Raw genomic sequence first — 22725 nt, 5'->3', positions numbered from 1 at the left:
TTGTCTCATAGTTTTCTCTGGGCGCGAAAACGGGCCTATGCAATTGGCTGACTTTTCTTCTAGACCAATGGGAAACATTCCGGAACGCGCTTCGATTGGGCAAGAGTTTGGGTGACAGCATAGACATCATAAACCAATCATAAGTGTGCGTTTCTATGCCTCATTTGAATGAGTACTCATAAAATAGACAGGACCTGTGGCTTCAGTGCTAGAGATCTAGAGTTCGGAACTGCAGGTCAAGAGTCCCAGTGACAACATGCCTGAGCCTGCGAAGTCCGCTCCCGCCCCGAAGAAGGGCTCCAAGAAGGCCGTGACCAAGGCGCAGAAGAAGGACGGCAAAAAGCGCAAGCGCAGCCGCAAGGAGAGCTACTCGGTGTACGTGTACAAGGTGCTGAAGCAAGTACACCCGGACACGGGCATCTCTTCCAAGGCCATGGGCATCATGAACTCGTTCGTGAACGACATCTTCGAGCGCATCGCGGGCGAGGCGTCGCGCCTGGCGCATTACAACAAGCGCTCGACCATCACGTCCCGGGAGATCCAGACGGCCGTGCGCCTGCTGCTTCCCGGGGAGTTGGCCAAGCACGCGGTGTCCGAGGGCACCAAGGCGGTCACCAAGTACACCAGCTCCAAGTGAGTTCTCTAACTCACTCCTACCTAACCCAAAGGCTCTTTTCAGAGCCACCTATACTTTCAGTGGAAAAGGCTGTTGCATATGCATCCTCCTCCCATGTAGCCAATTTGGGGTGCTGGACGTGGAGATCTTTAGTTTTAGCCACTCACGGGTATTTTGAATGGGCTCTGCCCACCGAGAGCCTCTTCTGCCAAGAAGGGAAAGAAAACAATAAGGAGAAAGCAGGTAAGTTCCTGGTCTTCCGTTTAGCTGTTGAACCAAATTGAAAACATCCTCCAAATTAAAGGGTAGAGCAAAGAAGGCAATTGTCATTTTAGTGGGGATGCTTTTGGGCCCTGCAAAGTCCCGTGCCAGGAGAGGGCATCAAAATTAATATGCAGGCACTTAATAAATAATCCGTCCTGAAGGATCAGTACTTTAGCTCAAAAGCATTGAGTATTTGTCTGGCTTTCTTGAGCATACGGGGACATACTATCTGGGCATTCCTGTCCTAATTTGTTCTAGAGCTCGACTAGGGAATGTAGATGAGTTGGCCCCCGAATGTCTATTTCTAGGGTAAGAACATGCTTGATGTAGGCTCAGAGATGTCAGTGTTAGCCAAGAAAAGATCCATCAAGATGTTTTTTTCGATTGCTACCTATCAAGTTGCATATGCTAACTGAAATTTTCAGTTTACAACTTAGGTTGGGTTAAAGGAAAGACTAATTTTAGGCCTCAGCTTTAGTATCGACTGGACATTCATCTGTAGAACGAATATGCTGTTAGCACATCACACACCATCACAGGTTTTTTTGTTTTTGTTTTGTTTTTTTCCCAAAAGGACCAATAAAGTTAACATCTCACTTTCTTACAACTAATGATTTTTCAAGATACTAAAGCAAAAAATTTAATTTTTCCCTCACAAGCACCAAAGCCACCTGTTTTCCTAAACCATTTCAATATCTTATTCACCTAGTAAGCTTGGTAGGATGAGACTGGAAAACCGTGACTAGGCCTCCCTGACCTTAGTCACTTAGTCACTGCCCGTAGCCTGTAAATTGGGAAAACTTTGAAGGAAGATTTAGTATATTACTGTTGGGAGTTACATATATAAATATCTTTTCTAAACTGAAATTCTACATATAGAAATGTACTGTCTCTGGAAAAGTGTGTAAGACATATGTTCAATGTTAGGATTCCTTCTAGGCTCGGTCCCACCTGTTTTGTTTCTTTCAGCAGCAGTTTAAAATTCAAAGGCAAATACAATAGCAATTTACAATACAACATTGTGTTTGGTGGGAAAAGACACAAAAGTAACTTTTCACAATAAAGATTAATTCTTATGCTAGATGATGCTTTTTAAAGCCCTTTATAAGAATTAAATCGTTTCTTTTTCTTTGTGTTTTGTTTTAGTTCTTCAAGACAAAGTTTCTCTGTGTAGCCCTGGCTCAAACTGCTTTCTGGAGAACTCTGACATGACCTTGCAGGCTCTCGACACCTAACTGATACTGTAATTGTGTTTTCAAAAGGCTATTCCAAACTAGCTCCTTTAGGGTCATGGAAAACTTGGTAAGACCAGTTGGTTCCATGAGTGTGGGCCCACTGTTTCACTTCTCCGGCCTTGCTTCTTGGTCAGAAACAATGCTGTGTAGACCATCATGATAGTGTGTAAGGCATTCTATAGGTCAGTGGATGGAGGTTTGGGCAAATGCCTTACATGAGGGAAAGGCAAATCCATAACTAGAATAAATACCTAGTCCAATAAAGACAAACTACTGTCGTTTGCCTGGAGAATGTGGTACAATGCAGTCAACCTGCCACCAGCTCTCTGATGGTCATCCTTTGTATCAGTACTGTATCAACAACTGGTCAGGTCAGCCTTGTTGTGTGGGAGTACAGGTTTTGAAGCCATATGTAACCTCCATCTCTGCCACCATAGCACTTTTTTTATAAGTCCAGGATGCTCTAGCACTAGTTTTCTGCAGATGATGGCAGAGCCTTGCTCCAAAATCCCAAGGGTGTCCTCTGTGATTAACACCACAAGGGACTGCCAAAGGTTCCAAACAGTGTCCATATGTGTCCCTGACACCTCCAGAACCACTGGGTATGCTGGATCATACGGCCCAAATGCTAGAGCAGCCAGGACAGCAGCCAAGATCTGTTGAAGAGACTTCTCCTATGCCAGATCCCACTGAGGGATAGCAGCTTTCCCAATCACTTAATATGTAGGCTGGAGTAACATACCCAAATGAAAAGAGTGTGCTGTCTCCAGAATCCAAATCAGGCAGTAACTGTTGTGCTTTCTGCATGCCCCATATCACCAATTCCTAGAAATTTCACTGAGGTAGAAGGAAGGCCTGTGGATTTTGAGTTTTATCTCCTATCCTTTCACATGCATATGTATTCCTAACAAATCCTCCTATGCACTTAGTCCAGTCAGCAGAACACCATCTACCATTATGATTTTGTGGAAGAGACAGACGATCAAGATCCTTTCTAACTAAATTACAACACAGGCTGGAAAGTTAATACAGCTTGGGGGAAGTCTATATAGGCCTTCTGCTGGCCTTGCCAACCAAAAGCAAATTGCTTCTGGTGGTCCTTGTGGAGAGGTACAAGAAAAGGGAATTTTCTAGAACAATAGCTGCATGTCACTTACCAGGAGATGTGCTGACCTACTGAAGTAAGGATATAGCATCTGGTATAGCAGCTGCAATCGGAGTCACTATTCGATTAAGTGTGTGATTAGTCAACTGTCATTTCTTCAGGATCCACCTGTCTTCTGCACAAGACAGATAGAGTTAAAGACAGATATGCTGGAAACCACCACCCCTACATTTTTCAAGTTCTTGATGTAGGCACTAACTTCTTTAATCCTTCCAGGGATGCAATATTGGTTTTTGAGGTGCTGTTTTCCTTGGTAAAGGCAACTCCAATGGCTTCTACTTAACCTTTCCAACCACAATAGCTTTCACTCTAAAAGTTATGGACCCACTGTCAAGATTCTGCCAACTTCTAAGCACATATATATATATATATATATATATATATATATATATATATATATATATATATATATAGAGAGAGAGAGAGAGAGAGAGAGAGAGAGAGAGAGAGAGAAATGATTGAGGATGAGTAAGTTGGACTTCAGCCAAAGCTCCATTAACCATTTGGCCTCTCTAAGTCCCTGCTGTAACTGAAGGAGTACATGCTTCATGTCGATTCAGAACCAGTATTAAATAGCTCCTAGAAAGTTCAGTTGTTTCTTTCCCCAATATACAGTTACACTAATATAGGGACATAGATTCCCTGTGAGGAAGAATGAGGGAAAAGCTAACAGTAAAATGTTTATTAAATATTTTAGCAAGGTCCCATTTTAGCACAGGGCCTGGCCTTTTCTTTCATTCTGGGAATCCTGGGTCTGCAAACTTCAGAGAACCAGAGTTTATTTCCATAAAGACAAAAGGTATAAAGGTTTGGCCAATCCTCTTGGAATGTTAAAAGCTCAGGCAAAATGGTGGATAGATTTTCCTCTTGTTGGAAACCTGAGACTTGTTGAAAACTATCGACAAACCACTGCCTGTGAAGACAGAGCCACTATTTCCCAATGCAGCCTGTGCTACCAGGTTGTGTTGTAAAGTAAATAAACACAAAAAATATTCCCTTGTGGGGTGGGTATGTAATTGTATTTCAAAACTACTTTGAAAACCCTCACAAACCCTCCAGCTACTGGGAGTGTGGTTCGAACCCACAAAGGCCATTGAATCTTAAGTCCAATGCCTTAATCACTTGACCGTCCCAGTCCTGTTGATTACTCTCCTAAGATCATTCTATATTCAAATGCATAAACCTACGCTGAACTATTAAAGATTTCTTGAAATATGGTGATCTTGATAGTGAAAATTTTCTCTATGCTTTAAGAAATCACTTTTTATGATTACCTCTAATATTCCAAAGAAATCTTTGTTTTTCCTTGATATGCAAAGGAAAGCACTGGTGTGGGGTTGGGGGGGGGAGTGTGAGCCTCCTGCTCCACATGACTGGTATTTCAGGAGGGTTCTACCACATGCTACATGTACACCAGGTTGACCTCAATTTTAGAGGTCCCCTGCCTTTGCTTCTCTAGTGTTGGCACAAAAGTGTGCCAGCAGGCCATGATCAAACCCAGGGCTTTGAGCAAGCTAGGCAAAGACGATGTTAGGTCATCTCAAAATTGAATTCTTTACTGTTTCCAGGTGTTGGGATTATAGGTGTACCATTACTATAAACCATTTTTGCTTGTTCATTTGTTTTGCTTCATTTTGTTTTGTTTTTTTATGATTCATCTCCTTTTGTTGGGGACTTGAACTTTCGTCTTAAATATTTGGATATTCAGAAGAATCGTATTTGACATTTCCTACCCAAGAAATTTAACTCAAGGAAACCCACCTGTTAATCTGGCTTAAATAATGTCATCCCAATACCAAATCTGAGTTAGGGAGGATCAAAGACCCAGTTGGAGGTGAGATAGCATCTACGTCTTTGTCTGTGTCTTTGTGTTTTGTGCCAGCTAAACTCTGGGTCTGTATTTGCTTGGGAGTTCTGGAGTTCTGGTTTTGCAGTCGCTCCCATCTCGGGCTGAGAGGGAGGCTCATGTCTCAGGAGAGACGTGAATGTGAGCGGTAGATGTGCCAGGGGCTCACCGATTGCGCTGCCCTGGGAGACATCCCAGGAGGTGAGAAGGGACCCCAGGGACACCTAGGAGATTCTGGTCTGGGTGCTGGTGAGGATTCGGTGATTCTCCTGGATTGGAGAAAAGACCCGCCCTCCTGGCCGTCTGTATTTTCAGAGTAGTCTTTGTCTGTGTGTCTTAGGTCTTGTTTTGTGTTACTGAAGTTAGGGCTAGAACACACAACTTGTTAGTTGAGATTCTAGTTGAGAAGGAGGAGTGATGTGGAATCTGCTCCCCTTCACCTGTTTTTGGTGAGCTCACCGAAGCTCCCATCTGAATCAGTTCGGTTTTGTGGTGATCTCTCGGCGGCTGCTTGTTTTTTGTTTTTATGCACACTTCTATTTTTTTGTCTGTTAATCTTTTGATTGTCTTTCTATGTGACTGAATGCTTTTGTCCTTTTCGGCGGACCTCTATTTTCTCTTCTTATTTTCTCACCATCCCACTTGAGATGCTTGTTAGTAGCTGTTACAGGAAATACAGAATCCTACTAGAGGCCAGAAAAAATGTTCCAGACACGGATGGAAGGCCCTCACTTCTGCCTGTTGACTTCAATATGCCTGAAGGTAGGGAATGCTACAAGTCTTATACCAGGCTCCAATGGTGGGTCTCTGAGGGGCTGAAAAAACACCCCACCAATTTGACTAAAGTAAGAAAAATATATAAAGAAAAAGTTGAAGAAACTTGAAGGGTTAAGCTAAGTCGCTGAGAGAGTTAGTGTAAGTTGCAGAGAAAATCTGTGCACATAAATGGACAGCATCAGTAGCTGTAAAAAAAGAGATTAAAAAAAAAAAGCTAGAGAGCTAACGAGAGATAAAAAGCAGGGGAAAAACTTATACTGGCCACAGTAGTTAGAGAGACTAGGAAGACAGTACCTGGCAACAGAAGAGAATTCCTGGCTAAAAATCAGAATGCCTATTGTAAAAAAAAAAAAAAAAAAAAAAAGGACACTGGGTCAGGGACTGCCCCAGGATAGATGGGAAGTCCAATCAGTGTTTTGTGGATACAGGAACCCAACACTCTGTGCTCCTATGCCCCAGTGGGCCAGTATCCATCAAAGACCTTGGGTACAGGGGGCTACCAGCAACAAACAATACTCATGGACTACCCGAAGAACAGTGGACCTTAGCATGGGCCAGGTAACCCACTAGTTCATGGTCATCCCTGACTGCCCCTATCCCTTGCTCATGAGAAATTTGCTCTCCAAAATGGCTTGTGTGGGCTGAAATGGCTGGGTGAGGCCATGTATATACATATCTGCAGACTGTGTATATGGAGCTTAAGACCTGTCTCAGTGCACCAGTACCTGATGCTGGGAGATGTGAGATGTGTGGTTTAGTGTCATTCTGCCTGGAACACACCACTCCTGCCAGCCAGGCACTAACAATTATCACCCAATCCAGAACTTAAACTGTGGTAGAGTGGCTGATGTTTTGTATCATACTTTAGGAGGACAAAAAAAAATCAATATTATAAAGATACAGAAATTTAGTTCTATGATTAGAACTAGCCAGGGTTGGGGATTTAGCTCAGTGGTAGAGCACTTGCCTAGCAAGCACAAGGCCCTGGGTTCGGTCCCCAGCTCCAAAAAAAAAGAAAAAAAAAAGAACTAGCCACTAGAAGAAGTGGGGAATGAAAGGTAAAAGTTTGAAAGTTGCCCCCCTAGACACAAAGTTTAGAGCAGAAGAAAGAAACCGGTTAGGCCCTGGGATTGTATGTTCCAGGAAGCTTCTCCTAGGACCATAGAATGGGTAATTACATCAGCCGGTTCAACAGCTTTCTCCCAAGAACTAGCTGACCATGAAGTTAGATTAGAATCTTAGCGAACAATCTTGAGAAGCAGGAAGCAGCTTCTCCCAGGAACTAGCAGACCATAAAGTTGAACAATCTTGAGAAACAGGGAGTTTCTCCTTGTGATTTTTCACTGGTATTCTTCACACTTTTCCAATAATGCCATCCCTGCCCCCTCGGGTTGTGGTTTCTCCCTTTAAATACCCTTTCTCCCAGCCTCTCGGGGTCGAACTCTACTGCCCCTGCGTGGGATATGAGTCTCGACCCCAGAGCACTGGTTCCTATCTATAAACCTCATGTGATTACAAGGACGGTCTTGTGTGAGTTCTTGAGGGGTCGTGTCACCCCGAGATTTGAGTGAGGGTCTCCCCACTCTGGGGGTCTTTCACAGCTAGCATACATTTTCCTCCACTATCCCTGGCTTAACACCTTGTAAACTCTATATTTCATTCTGCTACCCTGTTACCTTTTGGAACCAACACACATACACACACACACACACACACACACACACACACACTTCCACATTCCCTTTCTATGTTGCTGGATGGTTTCTCTCCTGCAGCTCTTAAATTTGATCCTTCTCCCTCAAGTCATGGTGATTCCTCTTCCCTCCCCCCCCCCCCCCCCCCCCCGCTCCTCAGTCTCTTGCCCAAGCAATTTAAAACTCCGCTCCAAGCAATTTAAAAGTCTGCTCCATCTCCCTGCTGACTGGCAATTCTTTATTATCAATCGAAGCCAGCTGGTGACAGGGACCTTCAGGTCTGGAAGCTCAGCTTTTTGGGAGACAAAGCATTAGAACCAGTTCCTAATATTCTGTGACTCTAGAAAACTCTGAGTAATACACAGGCCTATCATGTAATCCTCCATCTCAGGGAATTTAACCCTGAGACTCAAGTTTGCTTTTGTTGCTGTGATAAAACACCACAACCAAAAACAACTTGAGGGAGGAAACGAGCTTGTTCTCACCTTATAGGTTATACATAGGTCATGCTTGCAGGATGACGGCCCTGGAATTCAAAGTAGGAACTTGCTGGCAGGACCTAGAGCAAAGACCATAGAGGCATGCTGCTTTCTGGCTTGCTTCAATTCTTTGTGCTCAGCCAGCTTTCTTATACAGCCTAGAGCCACCTGTCCAAGATGGCGTTGCCCACAGTGAACTTGGCCCTCCCACATCATAAACCAATCTAAAGTCCCTACAGACCAATCTAATGGAAGCAATTCCTCAACTGAAATTCCCTTTGTTTCAAGTGATTACAGTTAGTGTCAAGTTGACAAGAACTAACCAGTACAAGATTGGAACCGTCAAGCTGTTTCCCTGCTGCGTGAATACAAATGACCATGACTGACAGCTCAATTGTATATATAATTTCAGTGCAGTCAAGTATTACTTTATGGACGTATTTACATTTCTTCTCTGGATTTTACTTCATACACAAATAAAATATAATGAGGACTTCAACCTTTTTTATTTTTATGTATATGGGTGTTTTGCCTGCATGTGTGTCTAGTGCCCTTCATACAGCAAAAACATATGGACTCTACCTATTATACATCAGCACTAAAGATCTAACACTTAAAACATGAGAATGACCCAAAGCTTCACTTCTCAAGAAATAAATTATTACCTTACTGGTATGAAGATGAAAGCAAAAATAAGAGGAAGGGATGATGCTCGAGGTGATGCTCGAGGTTTGGAGCTATCAGGCAGGAGAGCATTCTAAAGCAATAACGAACAAACATACTGATGTCCAGGTCCAGTGGACAAGAAGACAGTCAAGTGCCAATAATGAGTACAGATAAAGAGGCAGTAAATGAAGTAGAAATTTTAGCTTAAGAAAGACTGAGGTATGGGATCTCATAAAACTGCAAAGCTTCTGTAAGGCAAAGGACACTGTGGTTAGGACAAAACGGCAACCAACGGATTGGGAAAAGATCTTTACCAATCCTACAACAGATAGAGGCCTTATATCCAAAATATACAAAGAACTCAAGAAGTTAGACCGCAGGGAGACAAATAACCCTACTAAAAAATGGGGTTCAGAACTAAACAAAGAATTCACAGCTGAGGAATGCCAAATGGCTGAGAAACACCTAAAGAAATGTTCAACATCTTTAGTCATAAGGGAAATGCAAATCAAAACAACCCTGAGATTTCACCTCACACCAGTGAGAATGGCTAAGATCAAAAACTCAGGTGACAACAAATGCTGGCGAGGATGTGGAGAAGGAGGAACGCTCCTCCATTGTTGGTGGGATTGCGGACTGGTACAACCATTCTGGAAATCAGTCTGGAGGTTCCTCAGAAAATTGGACATTGGACTACCTGAGGATCCAGCTATACCTCTCTTGGGCATATACCCAAAAGATGCCCCAACATATAAAAAAGACACGTGCTCCACTATGTTCATAGCAGCCTTATTTATAATAGCCAGAAGCTGGAAAGAACCCAGATGCCCTTCAACAGAGAAATGGATACAGAAAATGTGGTACATCTACACAATGGAATATTACTCAGCTATCAAAAACAATGCCTTTATGAAATTCATAGACAAATGGTTGGAACTGGAAAATATCATCCTGAGTGAGGTAACCCAATCACAGAAAAACACACATGGTATGCACTCATTGATAAGTGGCTATTAGCCCAAATGCTTGAATTACCCTAGATGCCTAGAACACATGAAACTCAAGACAGATGATCAAAATGTGAATGCTTCACTCCTTCTTTAAAAGGGGAACAAGAATACCCTTGGCAGGGAAGAGAGAGGCAAAGATTAAAACAGACACAGGAGGAACACCCATTCAGAGCCTGCCCCACATGTGGCCCACACATATACAGCCACCCAATTAGACAAGATGGATGAAGCAAAGAAGTGCAGACCGACAGGAGCCGGATGTAGATCGCTCCTGAGAGACACAGCCAGAATACAGCAAATACATAGGCGAATGCCAGCAGCAAACCACTGAACTGATAATAGGACCCCCGTTGAAGGAATCAGAGAAAGAACTGGAAGAGCTTGAAGGGGCTCGAGACCCCTTATGAACAACAATTCCAAGCAACCAGAGCTTCCAGGGACTAAGCCACTACCTAAAGACTATACATGGACTGACCCTGGACTCTGACCTCATAGGTAGCAATGAATATCCTAGTAAGATCACCAGTGAAAGGGGAAGCCCTTGGTCCTGCTAGGACTGAACCCCCAGTGAACGTGATTGTTGGGGGGAGGGCGGCAATGGGGGGAGGATGGGGAGGGGAACACCCATAAAGAAGGGGAGGGGGAGGGATTGGGGGGATGTTTGCCCGGAGGCCGGGAAAGGGAATGGCACTCGAAATGTAAATGGGAAATACTCGGGTTGATAAAGAAGGGGAAAAAAGAAAGAAAAAAGAAAGAAAGAAAGAAAGAAAGAAAGAAAGAAAGAAAGAAAGAAAGAAAGAAAGAAAGAAAAAAGAGAGACTGAGGTGATCAGAAAGGCATGGCAGTTGCCTAGCATATATAAGGACCATACTTGATAATCAGTACAAAAGTGGTGAGTGAACATGTGTCACTTATCCAAGGTTCAGATAACAAAGCATTGGTAGGATGAACTATGCTTTATTTAGAGAGAATAGACCTGTCCAAGCCAGGGGTTGTAAAATTTGGATACCTTACTGGCCCGTACGGGGTTCGAACCCGCGACCTTGGCGTTATTAGCACCACGCTCTAACCAGCTGAGCTAACCGGCCATATATTATAGAGTTGCTTTCCTCACTTCTTACAAAAGATTTCAAACAGGCATTTTTCTTTTTTTTTTTTTTCTTTTCTTTTCTTTCCTTTCCTCTTCTTTTCTTTTCTTTTTCTCTTTTCTTTTCTCTTCTCTTTTTCTTTTATTGGATATTTTTTAAATTTACATCTCAAATATTATCTCCTTTCCCGTTTTTCCCCTCCAGGAAGCCTGCCCATCCCCCACTCTCCCCTTCTTTTCTTTCCTTCTTTCTTCTTTGACCTTTCTTTTTTAGAATAAGAAATCGCATTGATTTATCTTGTTTGGGATTCTGCCTCAAGGAGCGCTATGTCATCCGAAGAAATATTTGGGGTTTGTTTTATTTTCCCTTAAACCAGGTGAACCGCGCCCAGGAAAGGGCTTTCTTCGCTCCTCCTGGGACGCCCACGTAAACTACACTGCCGCATGTGCGGCTCCTGTATATTGCGATGCACCCATCGCAGACAAGATTCTTTTCTCTGGCTTTAGCAAAAGCCTTTGCCAACGGAAAGTCGCTCCTTCAATCCAGCTACGATATACAGCCATTTTAAGAGAAAGTTCTTCTTTGGCTGTGATTGGTATTTCTGATCTTTTTCATTTCTAAACTAATTTCCAGGATGGCTGAGCCGTACAAACATGTTAGATCGTATTCAAATAATGTATAACTACACTATCCCTCAGTTCTGGCTCCGTGGCTTAGCTGGTTAAAGCGCCTGTCTAGTAAACAGGAGATCCTGGGTTCAAATCCCAGCGGGGCCTTTTTTTTTTTTTTTTTTAACTCTTTCACTTGTTTCTACTCAATCCCACCAGTTATTTGCACTAATTAAGTGGGAGCGTTTTTTATTCACATCTTATGAGTTGGAACATATCCCGTCTATTAAACTTTGCTGAGAAACGGAACAGCCTTGAGTTGGAATATGTAGATAGGAAATGAAGTAGTTTGACAAAAACTTTCCAGTAACTTATATAAAACACTACAGAACTTTAGTTTTGAGATCATGAGATTAGAGATGCAGTCGGTCTAGACTAGTGTGCTCCTTTGCACACTGTGTGTAGACACTGAAAAGAAGCGATAATAATTTATGAACTTTAAACATGTTAGGAATGATGGTGCACATTTGCAATGATTTGAGTTTGGGATGAGGCAGAGGCTAGACAACTCTGATGAATAGTGAGATACTATTTTTTAAAATGATTAGTAACAAAACATATATAATCTAACTGACAGACTGACCACAGGTAATTGAAAAAACATTATCCTATGACTTGATGTCTTTGAGTTTTTTTCTACCAGATTTTTCATAGAATAACTGCAAAAGACATCGAACTCCAAAAAATTATTCATTCATGTTTTGTTTTCTATTTCTTTTCCTACTTTTGATATTCTAAAATGTATTTTCGGATTGTGCTAGACTCTGTAAAAGTCTAACCTCCCTTCTTCAATAAAGTTCACAGAATTCTACAGAGAACTAGATTTTATGAAGTTTGGAAGGTTTTTTTTTTTCCTTTGTTTTTTGTTTTGGGGGGGGATTTGAGGGGAGTTTGTTTTTGTTTTTGTTTTGTTTTTTTTTCGGAGCTGGGGACTGAACACAGGGCCTTGTGTTTGCTAGGCAAGCGCTCTATCACTGAGCCAAATCCCCAACCCCGGGAGTTTGTTTTTGTTTTTGTTTTTGTTTTTTCGTATTTTGTTTTGGGGAGTTTTTTTTGGTTTGGGGGGTTTTTTTGGGTTTTTGTTTTTTTTTTTTTGTTTTTTTGTTTTTTTGTTTTTTTGTTTTTTTTTTTTTTTTTTTTGGTTGGTTGGTTAGTTGGTTTTTGGGGGTTTTTTGTTTTGTTTTTTGTTTTTTGGGTTTTTTGTTGTTGTTTTGTTTTGTTTTTTGGGTTTTTTGTTGTTGTTTTGTTTTGTTTTTTTGGTTTTGTTTGTTTGTCTTCTCTCTCTGAGACTTATGTTATAGCTGAGGCTAGTCTCTGGAGCCCAGGCTGACTCTGCATTTGTTAGAGTTCTCCTACCTCAGCCTCTAAGAAGCTGAGATTACAGGCACATACCACCAGGTCTGCTTCTCCTCAGTGTCTTTCCGTTGTGTTTGTCCCTCCTCACTTCCTTCTTTCTTTCTTTCCCCTATGTCTCTTTGGAGACAGGGTCCGATTCTGTAGCCTAGATTTGCCTGGAACTGGCAGCAGCCCTGTCTCTGTCTGCTGGGATTTGAGATGAACATGCATACTATTATGGGATTCTGATCCAAGAGACAGAACTTTAAGGCTTCTTCAGGAAAACAGATATAATGTTCATTTTCAGTCTCAGGTGAAGTATTGTTTGTAAACAAACAATGGTGCTTTTGTATGTGGCTTTTGCTTCTTTATCTCTAAATTTGGTAAGTTATTAGTTGTTTTAAAACCTTAAAGTAGGATTCTAAAGATGGCTTGGATGTGGAGGAAGGGAGGGCTGCTTGGAGTATGTAGGAAGATCTCACAGCATTTTGGCAGAGACTAAATCACGAAGCAGCCTCCCTGTTCCTCCTTCAAGGTCTCTGAAAAGCCGTACTAAGGAAGGAGGGAGGTGTAAGAAAGGTTTGCTCAAGGACCCTGCCTAGCCTAGGCAGCTATTTCTGTTTTTCTATTCTGTGAATCTTACAGGCCCCAACCATACCACCTCATCTGGGCTCTTAGGGTGCTTCCTGAAGCAAGCTGTAACTGGCTCCTTCCTTTTGCTTTATTAGAATCCAGCCCAACAATCTCTGGGTTTGAATTCCCTGTCTCATTTACATTTGACTTAATTATTCATAGGACTGTATTGTGAGTAGTTCATTTTTCGTATCCCATTCAGAAACTAAGCCATGGACCATTTAGACCATTCACTATCTATCCTGGGTGAAAGGTATTCTGCTTCTGCCGCTCTACTGCTGATCCACCTGACCAAGTCATTTTAAGGCTGGCTTCTGCAGCCTTCAGTTAGAACTCAAAGTGGCACAGCAGGAGGCTAGGCAAAGCCTGGCAGGGTGTTGCTCTTCTCTGAGTCATCACTGTCACCATGAGGAAAGGGGAGGGAGACTTACCTCTGCCCTTTTTCTCAGTATTTGTAAGACTGAGAACATGTGTTCACATGGTAAAAAAGCTCACTGCAGGTCTGCACATAAAGTCAATCCTAGATTGAATAAGAGGTTATAACAGACAATACCTTTGTGCATGCACACTAGGAGCAATTTCTTGGCTTACCTTTCACCATTTGCTACTAGCTTGCAGGATCATGGAAGAGATTTAGACTCTAACTAAGCTGTCCTTGAAGTTCTGACAAACTCAATCAATAACTAATCTCCTGGATTTTGTTGTTGTTTTGTTTGGTTTGGTTTTTGTTTCTTTGTTTGTTGGTACCTGGAGTCCTGTAGTATATGTCTTCTTTATGACCTTCCGTTAGAGATTTCTGTAACCCCTTGGAATGTGCCCTAAGTTTTAGAAGTCTGCTGTGATCTCAGAAGCAATTAAGCAGTCCTGTTACAAAAGGAACTCGATGCACTTGGAAACAATGGAAACCCTGTCATGCTAGCTGTTTCTGCAGATTAAACCCTTTTTGTCTTTGTATACTATCTGAGTCTGGGGTCTTCCTTCATCGATTTTTAGACCCTTACAACTTAACCTATCGTTTCTACTGGTCTTTCCTGCTCATGTTTCCTGTTGAATTTTATGTGTCCTTTGTTCCTTCCATCTTCTTTTGAATTAATGTTTATTTTTCATTTTAACCTAATTTTTTTCTTTGCATCCACTTTTTTTTAAAAAGAGAGGTATTTATTTGTTTTTTTATGTAAGTACACTGTTGCGGTCTTCAGACACACCAGAAAAGGGCATCTGACTCCATTACAGATGGTTGTGAGCCACAATGCAGTTGCTGGGAATTGAACTCAGGACCTTTGAAGAATAGTCTGTGCTTTTAACTGCTGAGCCATCTCTCCAGCCCCTGCATCCACTTCTTTAAAGATTTATTTTGTTTTTAATCATGCATATGGGTGGGTGGTATGTGTGTGCATATGAGTGTGGGTATATAGGAGACCAGAAGAGGACATTAGATCCCCTAGACTAGAGTAACGAGAGAGAGTTACTGAACATTGATTTTGGGAACTGAAATCAGGCCCTCTGCAAGAACAGTATATGCTCTTAACCACTGTTCCACTGTTTCATCTCTCTGGTCCCTCCATCCACTTTATTAAAAAAAAAAAAAAAGGGTATCACTAAGTTTCTCAGGCTCTCTTGAACTCACTCCATGACTTAGGCAAGCCTCAAACTATTGATCCTCTTCTCTTGACTTCCTGAGTAGCTATGATTATGGGCCAGAGCTGCAAGACCCAGCCAGCTTCTGCCTTTAATATTGTCATATACATCTTTAGTTTCAACTAAGGGTGAGTGTTGGGGGTGGAGTCCTGATTGTTAATTGATACAGGAGGGCTTATCCCATTGTGGGTGTAGTCATTCCCTCAGCCCGTGGGTCTGATTTTGTAGATGGTTAGTTAGACTGGAGCCAGAAGCAGTCAAGTGTTCCTTCCTGGCTTCTGCTGGGTAAGGGCATGTGACCTTCAGTTATGAACTGAAAGAAGACCTTTCCTCTACTAACTTGCTTTCGGTCACAGGATATGTCACAGCAACAGAATGACACTAAGACAGAATTTAATCTGAAAGCTGTCAGAAATCATATCTTGGTTGATTGTTGCTTTCTAGAATTGAAAGTTGGTCTTTGACCATGCCAATTTTTCTCCCCACTATCAGAATAAAAAGTACTGTGGCTTCTATAGATTTCCTTTCTCTATGAGGCAATTCATAAATTCCCATTTAAACTATTTCTTTCTGTGTCCTGCTTCCAAACAACAGTTCCTCCTGTTATAGTCAGTGACACATTCCTTTTCTGACAACACACTCTTCTTTTTGAAGACTCAGATCCAAAATTGTTTTTCTCCTGGACCCTGTAAGGCTCGAAGTGAGTCTTAACTACCAGGAGACGCCGCAAGTGAGACACGAGAACGGAGGTCGATGCAAATGCAAGAGGTTTATTTTCTGTCATGTCAGGGTCAACCTTCAATCAGCCCCTCATGGCAAGTGACTAGAAGGCAACTCCGAATGGCTACAACAAACAGTTCTTATACTTTTTAGGGGTACAGGTTACATCAGCAAGGTTACAGTTTAAAAATATTGGCTAAGCATATTGACCTTTAAATCTATTGGCTAGCAAGATCTGACATACATTTGAACTGTTTCTGGGACCAGAGGGTCAGGTGACTGTCAGTCAGTACATTCTGCAGTTTTTCAGGGTGGAGAATGGCCTAGCCTTGACCAGAGGCGGGAAACTGGTACTTGTCCTAATCTTGACCTGAGGAAGTGGGTGTAAGGCTGGTGAAAGCCCTCAGAGTCCTTCATAGGAACTCCATAACCTAATTACCTTCTACCAGGCCAAACCTCTTAACAGCTCTTACACTTCAGTAAGAACTAGGGTCCTTCAACACCAGGATTATTTCCCAGTTTACTAACTATGGACACGCTGCTCTGAACAGTCCACACATTTCATTGGACACTCTTGGTTAAGGCATTTCTGCCAGTGACTGTCCAGCCTTTGTTTGGAGACAGGGTGGCAGAAGTCCTGGCTGCCCTGGAACTCTTCAGGTAGACCAAGCTAGGCTCAAACTTAAACAAATCTACTACCTCTGCCTCCCACACACTGGGATTAAAGTCAAGAGCTGCTATAGCCTGAAGTGGAAACTTAACGTTTCTTTGAAAAAGAACCCGTTGGATGGTGTTTTGCTGGGAATATTTTATTAAAGTAGACACAGGTGTGAAAGGCTAAGGCCGACTCTTGGAGGAATGCATCACTGAAGCAGACACAGGAGAGAGGATGTTCTGCTAAGGCAAGCACATGAAAGGACACATGATGAAAGATTCTTTGCTAACAACACACATGTATTAGTCCGCTGTAGGATTGTGGTCCCCACGTCTGCTCCAACACAGAGCTCCACCGCTCAGAGGTGGGACTCCGGGAGTTTGACTGCATAACCCGCATTAGGCAGGTGCTGGGCCATAGGAAAGCTCGGAGGCACCGCTGGGGGGTTGGGGGAGGGGTGTCTCAAGCTGGTTCTCAGGCTCTCTGACTCTCCTATACCCCAGTGCTGCTGGAAGTGGTGGAAGAGCTGAGAGAGAATGGAGTTGAGACCCTCAGACAGACAGTGGAGCAGGGGGCTGGGGGGAAGTTTCGGGGGAGCTCCGGCTGGTCCCACAACGATTCTCCTTGGCTTGATGATCCCAGGCTTAGTGGTGGTTATGGCTGGGAGTGCAGAGAGGCCTTCTACAGAAGATGAGACAGAGGCTTTGTAGATAAAGGCCTTCTCCATAGCTCCCCATGGCAGATCCCAATGAAAAGAGACAGTTCATGGTTCTGAATTATTTATTGCCATAATGGAAAGTGAATGTGTAAAACCATACACCCTTCCCCACTCAGGGTGGACCTGAGATTAAATACCTTTGTCCGGGAGGAATGTCTGAGAAGTGAAGTTTATTGGCTATGCCCTCCAGGCCTCTATGTACCTCATTAGCATGGAGATCTCTGGCCATGTCTTTTTTCCTATTGTCTTAGTCTGGCATGTTAGGAATGCCTCATCTACACATAGAAGGCTTGAGGCATTGCCCTTACTTGACTGATGGCCAAGCCGGGACTGTGGCTAGTGACAGGGGCCTGGTGCCTGCGAGCAGGCGAAGCTCCTATGTGGGGACTAAGTTACCTCTCATGGTCCACTTCCCCATAGTCCACCTTATATTGCATAGTTGTGCTGCTTTTGTCAGGACACCACAGAGAGAACACACCAAAAAAACTGGTGGTGTGCTGCAGCTTGTTGCTGCTTCCAAGGACTCGGACTGATTGGATGGATGTACTCGTGCTGAGGCAAGAGCTGAGCTGAGGCAAGGCACATGGAAGACACATGATGTTTGGAGGGTATAAATAGGACTCCAGAGTGAGAGAGACAGACCTTGGTTTGCTGGTACAGCTAGCTGTACAACACTTGTGGGTTTCACATCTTCCCTGATCTTTGATTCTCTGAGACAGGCACGGCTGAGAACCTCTCCTGGTGTCCATCAGGGTCCTTTCTGTTGATTCCAGCTGAGGTTGAGACCTGGCTGTCTCTGATAGGTCATTGTCACCACTATTACTAACCTGACTCTACCAAACTGGGCTGCTAGTGTATCTGTGAGGTGTTTGTGAATAGATCAAGCTGCAGCTGCCTGCTAACCTGTGAACTGAACTGCTGATTTCCAGGCAACACAGACTGGAGTTGCTCCAAAGAACCTTTCTAAACAGTCCTACTTCCCCCATAATCCCACCCCCCCATTATCCTTTCTTTTCCACTACTTCTGGTGGGTGGTGGGTTACAAGGAAGGTTAAAGAGTTTAAGAACCATCGTTAAAAATAGAATTTAAAAAATTAAAGTTACAATACCGGGTACCCAAGGCTGTACATTTTTAAATCCATTCAATTTCTGCAACAATCATTAAATACAACAGCCCTGGATGGCCTGGAATAGCTGGACTTGTGACTCACCCTTGAAATATCAGCACTTGGGATGGCAAAGGCAGGGGGATCACAGCCTAGCTTGAGCTTCAGAATGAGACCCTGTATCTCCCTCTCTCTGGAGTCTGGTATGTACTGCTATATACCTGGCCACAGACCACAAGTCACAGGACACTGTCTCTTGAAGCTTGTACCTGGAGATGGGGCCCTGAACTGAGCTCTTCCTGCCAATAGGCTTCACACATTCCACAAGTCCTTTCTTCCTCTCTCTGTCTCTCTGGAGAAAAACAAAAACAAACAAACAAATAAAAAAAACCAGAAAAACTGTGCTTTGCCTAGTTTTCTCTGGGTGCACTTAGATTTCTTGGGAGAATTCCATAAGCATAAGTGAGAGTCCATGCCCTCACAGGAACATGTTTTCTTTTGCTCCTCTGCTGGAGACAGCATACCATAACAGAGACTGCCAGCAGTTGGTCGGGATGGAGACATCTCAGAAGCCCACAACAGCTCTTTGTAAAAATCAGTTGCTCCAATTTCTCCTACTAACCTTAGCTCTGGACAACAGCTGTATAAATTTCATTTGTGCATGACTGCTTTTCAGTTGGCCTTGGTGTGCATAATTATTCTATTATATCTGACTTTCCTACTTCTTTCTCCTTCTGCTCTGGTGAATTCTGTGAAAGTGGATGTTCTGTGAAACTAATGATTCTTAAACAATTGGAAATTGAACCATACGGGCACAACACAGCACAGTCCTAATGGCCCAGGTGCATGCTGTGTGTTCTCATTTAGGAAACAATGTAATCATTGCACAATGGTAGTTCCAGATTAATGCTTGACTTGCAAAGAAAGTTTGAAGAAATTATTAGAAAATTAATTAGAGCCAACATTGGGACCCCAAAAAAGGAAAAAGTTATTGAAGTTATGAAATAAGTTTTGCATAACATTTGAGAGTGGTTCCTGGATAAGGAAATACAGAATGCATAAAACTATATACTAGTAAAACTAAGTCAAACTACTGGGACTCTTATGAGAGTCATTGTGTGCAAGGAACAGAAAGCTAGCGGAATTAGTGAGTTAAGGGTTAACTTGATTCTTTCTGGCCACTACCTAGCAGCTTTGTCCATGTCATTTTTCACTAAAGCTTCACAGGAAAATGCAGGTAGCTGACCTCAGAGCTCTGAGCTCTGAAGTATAATAAGTCAAAAGTTAAAGTTTACATAATGATAAGTTAGCAATTATTATTATTTTGGCCACAGGCCTGGGAATAAGGGAAGCTTGAAACTTTGGGGAACAATTGTAATTCTTTTTTTTTTCTTTCCGGAGCTGGGGACTGAACCCAGGGTCTTGCGGTTGCTAGGCAAGTGTTCTACCACTGAGCTAAATCCCCAACCCCTAATTGTAATTCTTAATTCTGTGTGGGATATGGTTATTCTTTTGAATTTGATTTGGCAATGATTATACAATGTCTTTTTTCTACCTGCTTTTGGAGTATCAATTAAAGACTGGGGAAAGAGAAAGGCTAGAGAGAAAGTTGAGAGCATGTGTGAACATGTGTGAGCATGTAAAAAGCAAGTGGAGAGTGAGTGAAGAGAGGGTGAGGTGTACATGAGATTGTGTGTGTGAGAGAGAGAGAGAGAAAGAGACAGAGAGCATGAGAAGAGTATGTGAAGAGTGAGTGAAGAAAGAATAAGGGGTGCATATGAAGATTGTATGTGTGAGTGAAAGGAGAGTACATGTGGTGTGTGTGAGCTATGTGTGAGGTGTGTATAAAGAGTGTGTATGAGAATGAAAAGGTAATGAACAGAGGTGTGCATGAGTGTGGGAGTTCCAGAAAACAAAAGTGCAATGGAGAAAAGCAGAGTGCATAAGAGAATGTACAGTGTGTGCAGCCTCAAGCTGCAGGCGAGGGTGCAAGAGAGAAAGAGAGCAAAGAGGAGAGAGCAGAGAAGAGGGGGGGGGAGAGAGAAAGAGAGAGAGAGAGAGAGAGAGAGAGAGAGAGAGAGAGAGAGAGAGAAACTTTAAGCCTTGAAAAATTGCCTGTCAGTTTGTACCCAAAGAGTAGTCTGTGTTTATTATGGGCCTTCCAGATATCCCTGCTTCCAGTTTGAGAACTCTGACCCTGAGTCATGACTGGATCCCGACATATTTCTATGTTTATCGGTGTTTAACTACCTATCTCCTGAAGGGTGGATTGCATGAGGACAGAACAACATCTGTCCTCTATCTGTGATGAATTCACAGTACTTTGTATTGTCATGCACAGCCAATACATGTTAAGTACACTTGCCAAACATAATGCTAAGGCTCCAATGCACTCTCTGAGGCTTGCAAAGGAATGGAGCTGGCACACAAGGGTATTCCTGATATACATTCTTTAAGGCTTTTTCTTTTTAGTTTCTATAACATGTTGAAACTAATAACAGAAAGCCAAGTGTGATGGCACACGCCTGTAATCCCAGCACTGAGGGGGCCAAGAGACCAGCCAGAACTACTACAAGTCTTTTATTTTATTTTTTTTTTTTTTGAGACAGGGTCCCTGGACAGCCTACTGGCTTGAAACTCACTGTAGACTGGCCTCAAACTCACAGAGATCTGCCTGCCTCTACTTTCTTAGTTCTGGGACTAAATTCATGAGCTACTATGCCCAACAAGACCTTGTATTAAGAGAGAGAGAGAGAGAGAGAGAGAGAGAGAGAGAGAGAGAGAGAGAAAGGAAGGAAGGAGAAAAGAGCTCATTTATTCTAGCTATTAAATCAAATGCTTAGTGATCTTTCCATAAACTAACAAAGTAAGTTTATGGGCAACTGTCATTGTTAGTTGCAATCAATCCTGATTTATAGTAGCAGAAGTAATTATACATAGATAATTACCTTGTCCAAAATCATAAAAATTGTAGATTTTGAAGGCAGTGTTTTCATCAATTCAGTATCATCAATGTAAGACAGGGGCTTACAGTTCCTGGAGAAGGAAGAGTCTATGATGGGAATTAGGTAGTAAGATAATGAAAGTGAATGAAAGTGACTAAAAAAATGAATGGAGAAGCAGAGAAAGCCTGAATCCAGAGACTCTAGGTGCTGGATCCAGCATGACTTTGGTAGGGGTGGAATGACATGGTTCTTATCCCTGCAACAGGGTCAGCAGAAATAGGCTTCCAAATAGTATCAATGGCTGCTGTAGATATAAGGCTTAATTGTACAATAATGTACATATTTTTGTTCCTCCTTTAAGGAATATCCTCCCTGTTAATGTTAATGATTCCATCATAATCAGAGACAGCATGAGTTCAGGAGGGGAAGGTGTGGCTAATGATCCAGCAAAATGGTAAATGCTGGAACCTTCTGGACAGCACTTAGGAAAAGATCTCTGAAAACATGAGTTCAAAAACATATAATTTAAGGATGCAATATGAATTATATGAGGGGCTTCAGGAATCTAAAGGGACAAAAGCAGCTGCTCTGTTAGCCAACTTCTCAGAAAAATACTAAGAAAGGAGATAAAAAAATTTAGGGAGTGGTGATAACGGGAGATCCCAAACACTTAAGTTTTTTGTTTTTGTTTTTGTTTTGTGTGTGTGTGGTGTGGTGTGTGTGTGTGTGTGTGTGTGTGTGTGTGTGTGTGTGTGTGCTTACAAAGGCAGACAGATTCCTGAGTTCAAGGTTCACATGGGACAGAGCAAATTTAGGTACATTCATGGTATGATATTTCTAGGGCAGGGTTCCACCCAGCTTTCTTACTGTCTGTGCTTGTGCTTGTTGTCTTTTCCTTAGAGTCAAGGGGCCAAGGTTATGAATGCTAACTTGTGGGATAGTCAAGAAGGAACCTGGAGGGAGGGGGAAAGGAATCTGGAATAAATAACTGAATTGATATGTAATAAAAATCTGGGCTTTTGGTCTGTATCTGAGGTAAGCTAGCAAAAAGTAATACTACTTCCTTCTTTAAAATTTTTCTCTAGAGAGCTGAGCTATCTAGAAATCTCTGGAGAGCAAACACAGTTCTTCAAGAATTTTTTTAAATGTGATTTCTAATTTTGATTGGAAAATCCATGGAGAGTGAGCACAACCCTTTTAGAATTTTTTTTCTAATAGGATTTCTGACCTTGGTCAGAAAAATCCAAGAATTTCTTATAGCAGCTTTTCTAACTTTAATTTGAAAACCCATGAGCTATCCAGAGAGCTTTAGATTTTTTCACTAGCAAAGAGAGCTGTCGTAAGCAGAAAGCTAATTGTCTCAACCAGAGAGTTTTTCAGAATAGCAAAGGAAAGGCTGTCTCAAGGAGAACAGAGAGATAGCAGTCTGAGAAGCTGTCTTAAGCAGACTACAGAGCCGTGAGCTAT

The 22725-nt window shown here is 42.4% G+C and overlaps 1 protein-coding gene and 2 non-coding genes across 3 annotated transcripts; 2 read left to right on the top strand and 1 right to left on the bottom strand.

The window, feature by feature from the left end:
* Positions 1-213: 213 nt before the first annotated feature.
* Positions 214-4501, top strand: H2bc4 (H2B clustered histone 4). The gene is given in 2 exon segments (NM_001408764.2): positions 214-633; positions 2027-4501. Coding segments are annotated over 2 exon segments (405 nt in total). The 5' UTR covers positions 214-256; the 3' UTR covers positions 2055-4501.
* A 6265-nt stretch (positions 4502-10766) lies between these two features.
* Positions 10767-10840, bottom strand: Trnai-aau11 (transfer RNA isoleucine (anticodon AAU) 11). Its single transcript has one exon. It is a non-coding gene; the product is annotated as a tRNA-Ile (tRNA).
* Positions 10841-11542: 702 nt separating this feature from the next.
* Positions 11543-11616, top strand: Trnat-agu14 (transfer RNA threonine (anticodon AGU) 14). The gene has a single exon. It is a non-coding gene; the product is annotated as a tRNA-Thr (tRNA).
* Positions 11617-22725: the final 11109 nt, after the last annotated feature.

The sequence above is a fragment of the Rattus norvegicus genome, chromosome 17 (genome assembly GCF_021556685.1).
Source record: "Rattus norvegicus strain SHRSP/BbbUtx chromosome 17, alternate assembly SHRSP_T2T, whole genome shotgun sequence".
Taxonomy (NCBI): Eukaryota; Metazoa; Chordata; class Mammalia; order Rodentia; family Muridae; genus Rattus; species Rattus norvegicus.
This window is presented reverse-complemented; position numbering and strand designations above follow the sequence as displayed.